The 10076-nt window shown below is 54.7% G+C and overlaps 2 protein-coding genes across 2 annotated transcripts in view; both read left to right on the top strand.

Annotated features, from left to right (window-relative positions):
• GPC2 (glypican 2) overlaps positions 1 to 2089 on the top strand; it is a 6466-nt gene extending 4377 nt beyond the window's left edge. Inside the window, exons 7-10 of the mRNA XM_007955832.2 lie at positions 398 to 544; positions 626 to 765; positions 856 to 1031; positions 1839 to 2089. Coding sequence (XP_007954023.1) covers positions 398 to 544; positions 626 to 765; positions 856 to 1031; positions 1839 to 2089 — 714 coding nt within the window. The remainder of the gene's footprint in view (positions 1 to 397; positions 545 to 625; positions 766 to 855; positions 1032 to 1838) is intronic.
• Positions 2090 to 4822: 2733 nt separating this feature from the next.
• GAL3ST4 (galactose-3-O-sulfotransferase 4) lies at positions 4823 to 10012 on the top strand. Its single transcript, XM_007955882.1, has 3 exons — positions 4823 to 4953; positions 5113 to 5428; positions 8933 to 10012. The coding sequence occupies exons 1-3, from the start codon at positions 4823 to 4825 to the stop codon at positions 10010 to 10012; spliced, it is 1527 nt and encodes a 508-aa protein (XP_007954073.1).
• The last annotated feature ends 64 nt before the right edge of the window (positions 10013 to 10076 follow it).

Below are 10076 nucleotides of genomic sequence, written 5' to 3'. Positions count from 1 at the left end.
GTCAGCCCAGGTGCAGGGGAGAGGAGGGTGGGGGTGTCAGCCCAGGTGCAGGTGAAAGGAGGGTGGGGGTGTCAGCCCAGGTGCAGGGGAGAGGAGGGTGGAGGTGAGGGGGCAGAATGGGAGGTCAGCCCAGGTACCTGGAGAGAAAGGTAGAGGTGAGAGCCTGGGGAGGTGGGGGGACAGTGTGGGGGTGTTAGGGAGGCAGTGTAGGGTATCTGGAGAGACAGGGCTTCCAGAAGAGACTGCAGGGTGTTAGAGGACACTGGGGTTTTGGAGTGGGGACACTGAGGGGCTTTCACCTCAAGGATTAAAGAGTAGGAGGAGGTTCAGTCCAAATGAGAGAGGCAGATAGGGCAGAGACCAGCCTGAAATGTGCCCCTCGTTCCCCGTGCCGCAGGTATTTCAGGGATGCGGGGGCCCCTACCCGGCGCCGGCTCGCACCCGCCGAGCTCCAGCTCCCCGGGAAGAGGCGGGCCGGCTCTGGACGTTGGCGGCCGAGGAGGAGCGACCCACCACGGCGGCAGGCACCAACCTGCCCCGGCTGGTGAGTGAGGGCTGGCAGGCAGGGCGCGCAGCGCGGGGGCCCAGCGCTCACCTCCCGCCCGCCCCTCTCTCGCACCCCCAGGTGTGGGAGCTTCGCGAGCGGCTGGGCCGGGTGAGGGGCTTCTGGGCCGGGCTGCCCCTGATGGTGTGCGGGGACCCCCGCATGGCGGCGGACATCTCGCAGGAGGCGGCCCCCTGCTGGACCGGAGCAGGACGAGGCCGGTGAGAGCGGTGCGGGCGGCAGGGCGGCGGTGCTGCCTCCGGGGGAGGGCGAGCCGCGCGGGAGCCATCGGGTCTGTGCTGGGCGCGCAGGTACCTGCCACCCATCGTCGGGAGCTCCCTGGCGGAACAGCTCAACAACCCAGAGCTGGAGGTAGACGTCTCGGGACCCGACCTCCCGACACGCAGGCGGCGGCTGCAGCTCCGGGCGGCCACGGCCAGGATGAGGGCGGCCGCCCTCGGACATGACCTGGACCTGCAGGACACGGGTGAGACGCCAGGACGCACCCAGAGCTCTGAGCAGATCCCAAGGGGTTGGGCTGGGCCAACCCCGCCCTGAGCCCCGCCCACTGCCTTTTAAGCCCCTCCCCTCCGCTCGCAGTTCCCAGGCGGGCTTCTCTGAACTCTCAAACGTCATTGATTCACTCACTATCTCACACATTTATTTAACAAACCTTAATTGAGCGCTTAAGGGTCAGAGAGTACATGGCCAATGAGAGGGTCTCTATGCTTGCGTTACGACCCAGTAGGGAAGCTACTTATAATGGATAGAAAGGACTGAGGGAGAATGGGGAGGGTGGGCAACATGGACGAGGTGGGGAAGGTGGAGGGGGTTCACCACACAGAGAAGCAAGGCACAGGTATTCACATTTTTACTCTCTTCTTTCTTCTGTCTGCCTGTCTCCCTCCCTGACCTGTCTGCTTTCTGCTTTTGTGTGTGTTTTCTGTCTTTTCCTGTTCATCCTCTCTCCCCATCCGTTTGTCTCTCTTGCTGTCTCTGTCTCGGTATCTCCTTTTCTCATTTCTGTGCGTATCTGGTTTCTTCTGTCTTCGTCCTCCCCTCCCACTCACCTGCCGGTTTCTTCTGTCTTCGTCCTCCCCTCCCACTCACCTGCCCTCCCTCTCTTTGACCCTGTCTCTGTCTTCCAACCTCCACCACCCGCCTCTATGTCCTTGTGTGGTGCTTTCCTTCTGGGTGTCTTTATCTGGTTTTCTCTTCCTCCCTGCTGTGTCTCTCTCTGTATCCCCCTATCTCTTTCCTGCCCGCCTGGCCTTGGCCCTTTCCCTTCTTACAGATGAGGATGCCAGCGGCTCTGGAGGGGGCCAGCACTATGCCGATGACTGGATGGCTGGGACGGCGGCCGTGGCCCCCCCAGCCCGGCCTCCTCGTCCTCCTCGAAGGGACAGCCCTGGGGGCAAAGGAGGAGGTGGTGGTTCCCGCCACAACCAGGGCAGGAGCAGGGGTGGGGGGGCGCCTGTTGGTTTTCACACCCACCCCATCCTCATCCTCTTCCTCTCAGCCCTGGCCCTGCTTGGACCTCGATAACAGGGGAGGGGTGCCCTAGCATCAGAAGGGTTCACGGCCCTTTCCCCTCCTCCCCTCTCCACTGGGTCTGGGGAGGAGTCGAAGGGCACGGAGAGGGTAGAGATTGTCGGTGAATGGCTGGGGCCCCAGAGCCAGGAGATTCCCATTGGTGGGTTGGGAAGTGGGTGTTCACTTTTTTGTTGTTGTTTTTCCCATTTGGTAACAAGTATTTATTTAGGAGAAGAGGTGTGGTCTCCATGCCCCTAAGCCTTGGGCTGGTGGTCAGAGCCAACAAAGAAGAAAAGGAGGATTTTTAGAGTTGGAACTGAGGGTGGGGTTTGAAAGAATGAAATGGAAGTGGGGAGGGGTGGAACTCAAACGGGGTGGGGGTACCTGATACCTGAACTGTAGAGCTGGGTGCTGATGGGGTGCAAGGGAGGGGTCTGGGGGGGTGAGTAAGATGTCAGGAACTGTGGGCCTGACTTCTGTTGACTTTTTTCAGTATCAATTTCTTAAAGTACAAAAAAAAAAAAAATTAAAGGCTCATCCTATGAGCTCTGCCATCCACATCCTTCCCGCACTTCCCTGTCTCATGTTTCAGTGTTTGACTCAGTGTTTATTCAGCAAATAAATGGTTAATTTATTGAACCCCGTGTGTGTGGCTCTCTGTGCCTCAGCCCAGTGGTCCTCCCTGAACCCTGACTTTGTCTCAGTGTACTCCTGTTTGTTGCTTGTCTTGATACCTGTCCCTTAGGACTGAGTTTGGGCAAGTTGTCACCCTCCGGGGCCTCAGTGTCTCCATCTGTAAAGTGGGGACCAAATAGGACCTGTTTGAAGAAATTTCTTGTCACTCATAAAATTCTCCAACAGGAGGCTTTATGAGTATTACCACCCACTGCCCTCTGCCGTCAGTAGAGGGGCCCTTTGCTCGCTCTCTGTGTCGATGTCTGGCTACCCGTCACCTTCCTGACAGCGCCTGCTTTCATCTCTTGTCAGTCACTATCTTTTGGTCACCTGAATGAGCCTTTTGTTCTGTAGGAAGCTGAGAGAAAAAGGTGTAATTGATTCCTGAGTGCGAAAGCAGGGTGCAGGTGGTGTCTTCTGAGGGCAGACTGGGGTGCCCTGAAGGAGAGGGAGCGATGCGGGCGGGAAGGAGGGAGGGCGGGAGGAACGAACACAAATGATTAAAGCAGAAGCAGTTGCTGGGACTGGCGGGACAAAAGGAGGGGGAAGGGAGGAGCCTGCGCCGCGGAGAAAGTTTGGAGAAAGTTGAGCGGAGCCAGGAGGAGCCAGGAGGTGGCTGGGAAGGGCGGGAGGATCGACCTCGGTTTCCCCGCTGCTCCCCATGTGGCCTGGTGAGTGGGCAAGTGAGGCCGAGGCTGTGCCTGGCAGAGCCACTAGGGTGTCTGCGGGGAGATTCCGAGGTTCATAGAGAGAGCCCTGGAGGGGCCGACAAAGGGCTGGCGACAGGCTAGGCACTCACCAAAGCTGGAGGGGACTGAGAGCTGGGATGGGGCGAGTGGGAAGACAGAGCCAGACGAAAGGAAACGGGGAAATCTGGGCAGAGTCCAGCCAGGGGCTGGATCCCAAGGGCTGTGGTTGCGGGAGGGAATGGGGAGTTGATGTGGGAGGGCAGCGGGGGCCGGGTTGCAAATGTGAGTTCTCTCTGTCTGGGGTCACTCCTTGCTCACCCGGGAAGGAGGCTGTCAGGTTTTGTTGAAGGGCCAGGCCTGGAACTGTAGGTTGTAATCAGTGGGGGTGGGGCTGGATTCCCCGAGATTAGGAAACTCGGGCCTGAGAGGGAGTTCGGAGCTTGGTGTTTTCATCTTTTTCTGTCAGTATCTCTGCGTCTTAGAGTCAGCCTCCTTCTCTGCAGCCCCACCCTCTCAATCTCTTCTGGTTGCGCTGATGGGGCTGGAAAGTGGGGTGGGTGGTACACAGAGCTCTGAGCTTCCTAAGTCACCCCATGTCACCCGCAGCCTCTCACACACCAGAGTGTCCTTGCTCTGGGAACTCTCTAGGCGGGAGAGATGCCGGAGTTTGCAACGAGAAGGCTGACCCTTTCTCTTCCTTAGAAAGTCTCCCGTCACCTGACTTGCATCCCTGCTACCCAAACTCCCAAAATCAAACCCGCTGCCATTGAGTCATCATTCTGACTCAGCAACCCTGTCTGATCCTCAGGCCCTCCGTGGGGCTTCCCCTCCTAGCCTCTAAATGGGGCTCTTCGTCCCCATTTATCACAGCTCAAGGGCCTCCGGAGGAAGCCACAAGGCTGGCATCATCATGCGACCGCTGCCTGCCTCACTGTCCTGTCATCTGCTGTGTTGTGCTCTCTGTCATTAGCCGTTTTATTCCTGATCAGGACTCTTTGTTTTTTCTCCCCATCCTGTCTGAATCCCTGAGGCTCAGGGAGAAACTGAAGGTGGGAGAGTGGGGAATTTGAGACAGAAGTTGACGGCCCCACCCTCTCCCCGAGTGGGGCCGCCACAGCTCCCCGGCTCCCCCTCCCTGAATTCTGCTTCAGCTGCTTGGGGGACAGAGCTCTCCACCCGTCTCCTTGCACTCGTCTCTTTCCCCCTCATTTCCCTTCTAGACGCTGACAGAGGCAAAAATCTGCTGCCAGCTCAGGCTGTGAGCCGGCCTGGGGAATGACCCCCCGATCTGCAAACCTCGCCTCCCGTGGCTACGTGGCTGTCCCAGGCCGTCTCTGCCTTGGTTCCTCGTCCTGTTCCTCTCTACCATCACTTGGGCCACATGAGTCCTCCGTCTCCTGCCAGGACAATGCGACTCTGGCTCTGGGGGCCTCGGAGCCTGGGCGTGGCTCTGGGGGTCTTCATGACCATCGGATTCGCCCTACAGCTCTGGGGGGGCCCCTTCCAGAGGAGGTGAGTCTCCACCTCATCCAACCTGCAATGGCGGGTCTGTGTCCCACCTGGGGCTGGGACTCTTGGGGACACGGGGGCAAGACAGGGGAGGCTTCTCCTTAAGGAACCCACCCCCCTGATGGTGAGGAATGGGGCACTTCCCCACCTGTCTCTGTACAGGTTACCTGGAGTTGGGCTCCGACTTCAACAGCCCTGGGCCCCATCCCGGCACCCAAGCGTCCACCATCCGTCCTGTCCACCCCGGCAGCGGCTGGTGTTCCTGAAGACGCACAAATCTGGGAGCAGCTCCGTGCTGAACCTGCTTCATCGCTATGGGGACAGGCAAGGCCTACACTTTGCTCTCCCCACCCGCTACCAGTTTGGCTACCCGAGGCTCTTCCAGGCCTCCTGGGTCAAAAACTATCACCCCCAGGATGGAGACACCCAGCACCCCTTTCACATCCTCTGTCACCACATGAGGTTCAACCTGAAGGAGGTGAGGGGTGTTCGGGGGGCATAGGTGGGCCTGGAAAGATTGGGCTTAGGCTTGTGGGCAAGCCTACTGGGGGAGGGGACCAGAAGTCCGAGTGCCGGCCAGGCATGACCTCACCACTAAGTGGGGCATGGAGGCCACAAAGATGGTGGGATTTCCTGTTCTCTCTCACCAAGTATCCCTATCCCAGTAGTTCTGGAAGCCAAACTCCTGCATGCTCCCATCTGGAATGCACTCCACGACAATGTATTCCCTGATGTCAGTGTATCCCCCCATCAACCCTGACACCCCCAAGCTCTCCATCCAGGTGCCCCTTGCCTTTTTTGGTCCCTTCCACTGTCATCCCCAGGAGCCCAGCTCAGCACTACCTTCCAACTTGTCTTCCTCCTGCTTCTCTCACAGGGAAAAAAAAAAAAAAAAAGCTCACTCACTGCTGTTGAGTTGATTTGACTCATAGTGACCCCTCCTTGAATTTCTGAGGCAGTATCTCTATGGAAGTAGATTGTCCAATCTTCCTTCCGAGGAGTGGCTGGTGGGTTTGAACCACCAGACTTCTAGTTAGCAGTCATATGCCTTAGGCACTATGCCACCAGCGCTCCCACCATGTCTGCCATATTTTGAAGATTAGCTATACACTAAGCCCTAGACTGGGCCCAGCAAAATAGTTGGGCAGAGACCCAGTCCTGACCACTCCCCCCCCCCACAAAAGCAAACGGACCAGCCTGTTGCCACTGAGTCATTTCTAACTCACAGCCACCCTGTAGGACAGACTAGAACTACCACATAGGATTTCCAAGGCTGTGAATCTTTACGGATGCAGACTGCCACACCTTTCTCCCACAGGGTGACTAATGGGTTCAAACCACTGACCTTTTGGTTAGCAGCCAACTGTTTATTACCACTGCACCACCAGAGCTCCCCTGACCACCCCCTCCCCCAGGAACCTCAATTCTGATGGGGGAAATGAATGTATGTATTCACATACACACACACAGGAACCTGAGAGCACTTGTAGAGAAAAAAAATCAGCTTGCAAATGAAAACACATAGGGAAGGAACTAACCTTCACTGAACACTTCCTGAGGGCTGGGTACTAATCTCACCATCACCTTACAAGGAAGGCAGGATTGAGTCTCAGAGAAGTCAATGACTTGTCTCAGTTAACAGAAAGTGGCAGAGCTAGAATTTGAACCCAAGTCTATCTCCAGAGTCAAAGCTCTTTCCATTATGTCATCACAGTACTGAGCAGGTGTGTGTGTGTGTGTGTGTGTGTGTGTGTGGAGTAAGGGGTGGAACATTCGGTAAAAGAGACATGCTTTTCTGGAGAGGTAGGTTTTCTAGTCCACACCACTGTGCAATACAAGTCATGCTGCTCCTGTGAAGCATTTACTTCCAATAGTGACTCGAGGATTTGCAGGCACACCTCATTTTATGGCGCTTCATTTTATGGTGTCTCGCAGATATGGCGGTTGGTTGGTTGGTTGGTTTTTACAAATTGAAGGTTTGTGGCAACCTTGCATCAGACAAGTCTGCTGGTGCCATTTTTCCAGCAGCATGTATTCATTTCGTGTCTCTATGTCCCATTTTGGTAATCCTCACAATATTTCAAACTTACAATATTACCACACACATAGGACCTCTGGTGGTGTAGTCCCTAAGACATTTGACTGCTAACCAGAAGGCTGGCGGTTCAAACCACCAGCCACTTCTTGGAAGGAAGGTTGGGCAATCTACTTCTGCAGTGATACCACCTCGGAAACCAAAGGTGGGGTCGCTATGAGTTGGGTATAAACTACAGGGTTGTGTAAATCTAATTTTTATATGCCCTTTTGGGAAAACAAAAGCCTTGTGTGACTCACTTTATTGCACTATTCACTTCATTGCAATGGTCTGGAACCAAACCCTGCAATTATCTCCAAGGTATGCCTGTATCTTATGGTTCTACTATCTTTTCAATTGTCCCCATTGCCCAGTTGTTGTCCAGTTGACTCCAACTTGTACCAACTGCATGCATGCCACAGAAGAACTGTGCTCTGTAGGGTTTTCAATGGCTGATTTTTTCAAGTTTCTGACGTAGATCACTAGGGCTTTTTTCTGAGGTGCTTCTGGGTGGATTCGGGCCGTGAAGGTGAGTTTTAAAGGTAGGTAGGATTCTGCAATAAGGAGCAAGTCAGGCCAAGAATCAGCAAGGACAAGGCAGGGCATGTATGTGTCACAAGGGAGGGAAAAGGTAGGTTAGCAGTAGAACGAGTTAAGTGGGAGCTGCAAAGACACCCTTGTTGGAGCTGGAGCTGGAGAAAGGAATCGGTGTGATGACTGAAGAGCATGGGTGTGATCTAATGGGCAACAAGGGGCCATGGAGAGAGAATCGAAGAAAATGACCTTTGAAGTTGTTTCTCTACAGACTAAGATAATGGCCTTCACGGGCCCCACTAGTCATTGAATACCTACCATGTTTCATGCCCTTTCTCATTCTTCAAGGTAAGTGTTAATCCAGATTTATAGATAGAGAAACAAAGGCTCTGAAAAGTTCAGTAACCTGCTCAAAAGGACACAGAGTTGGAATTTTATTCCAGGTCTATTTAATGCCAAAGATTGTTGTCTGCATTGTTGTCCTCTGCCTTCAAAGAGACACAGAGTTCACAGCTTTGCCTGCAGGGTTATCCATGTCAGCGGAACAGACTGAGTGATACCATGAAGAGGGGAGGTCAGGTTCAATGACAGGTTTCATTTGCAGAGGCAGACACTCCTCAGGAACGATGTTCTGACATGGATCCACCTGCAGGACCACGTTAGGACGTGGTTCAGCCCTATTCCCACTTTCCTTCTTACTAAGAAGTGTGATAACGTGTCCCATCTTTCAGGAAGTCTCCTACCAAGTGGCCATGGCACCCCAGAGCCCCATTCCAGTGGTGTCTCTTACTCTCCAAGATGCCCACTTTCAGCCATCTTGTGCCTAGCCTGCCCATCTGAGGCTTGGACCCACGATAGCATTATTGTCACCTCCTTCTTCTTCCTCTTCTTCTTCTTCTTTTTTTTTTTTTTTTGCTGCCAGTGACCCCTTGAAGAGGCCTGAGGCCAGTTCCTTTCTTGGAGATGTAACCAAGAATTCCACGGTAGACACTTAATAGGTTTTTGTTGGAGAAATGAATACAGAGTTTGGTTCTAGAGGTTTTCCTGTCCAAGACAGAAAGAAAGGCCCAAGGAAACAAATGTTCACCTGGAGGGAATGATACCCCAGCTCCTTCACATCCTTTATCTGTGTAATTTTTGCAACCACTTGGGAAGGAAAGTATGCTTATGCCCATTGTGCAGGTAAGCAAATGGTGCCTCAGAGATGGTAAGTAGCTTGTCAAAGCTCGCACAGTTAGTGAGGGACTGCGTGTGTGTGCAGTCCCTGCAGAACCATCAGAAGGAGGTTTGAGGAGGCTGGGGGATCCGTGGGCACATGGCCTGTGATGTTTCTCCTTGACCCAGTTCTTTCTCTGTCTGCTCTCTCCTTTGCAGGTACTTCAGGTCATGCCTTCTGACAGCTTCTTCTTTTCCATTGTCCGAGACCCAGCAGCTCTGGCCCACTCTGCTTTCTCCTATTATAAATCCACCTCATCAGCCTTCCGCAAGGCCCCCTCGTTGGCTGCCTTCTTGGCCAATCCTCGAGCCTTCTACAGGCTTGGGGCTCGTGGGGACCACTATGCCCGCAACTTGCTATGGTTTGACTTTGGCCTTCCCTTCCCCCCAGAGATGAGGACCAAGAGAAAGAATCCTCATCCCGCCAGAGACCCCATCCCTCCACAGCTGCATGTCCTGCCTTCTGGTGCTGGCCCTCAAGCCCACATCCTGGATCCCAACGCTCTTTTCCATCCTGCTCCTACTGTTGCAGATGGTCACAGCCAGCTATCCAGCCCTGCCTCTGTAGATTCAGGGTCTTCGTCCTTCATCCAGTGGGGTCTGGCCTGGCTAGACTCTGTCTTTGACCTGGTTTTAGTGGCTGAGTACTTTGATGAGTCATTGGTCTTGCTGGCAGATGCCCTGTGTTGGGGTCTAGATGATGTGGTGGGTTTCATTCACAATGCCCAGGCTGGCGGCGAGCGAGGAGGCCTCGGTGCTGTCAGGGAAGGGAGACGGACTGAAGAGCAGCAGCAGCTGGCTGCACGAGCCCGTGCCTGGAACAACCTGGACTGGGCTCTCTATGTTCACTTCAACCGCAGTCTGTGGACACGAATAGAGCAATATGGCCGGAGCCGGCTGCAGAGTGCTGTGGCAGAGCTCCGGGCCCGGCGAGAGGCCCTGGCCAAACACTGTTTGGTTGGGGGAGAGGCTCTTGACCCCAAGTACATCACTGACCGGCGGTTCCGCCCCTTCCAGTTTGGGTCAGCGAAGGTTTTGGGCTATATACTTCGGAGTGGACTGAGCTCCCAAGACCAGGAGGAGTGTGAGCGCCTGGTTACCCCTGAGCTACAGTACAAAGACAAGCTGGATGCCAAGCAGTTCCCCCCAACAGTTCTGCCTTCCCTCAAGGCTTCCAGGCATCAGACTGCAGAGGCAGGCCAAAGAGCAGCTAAACTAGGAGAAGAGCAACTAACCTAGGAGACCAGCAAAGCTAGGAGCAGGGTGCATCTGCTGAGTTTGAGGTGGTCAATTTTGCTTTCCT

The sequence above is a fragment of the Orycteropus afer genome, unplaced genomic scaffold (genome assembly GCF_000298275.1).
Source record: "Orycteropus afer afer isolate SDZICR_OR568_19922 unplaced genomic scaffold, OryAfe1.0 scaffold00542, whole genome shotgun sequence".
In the NCBI taxonomy this organism is placed as follows: domain Eukaryota; kingdom Metazoa; phylum Chordata; class Mammalia; order Tubulidentata; family Orycteropodidae; genus Orycteropus; species Orycteropus afer.
This window is presented reverse-complemented; position numbering and strand designations above follow the sequence as displayed.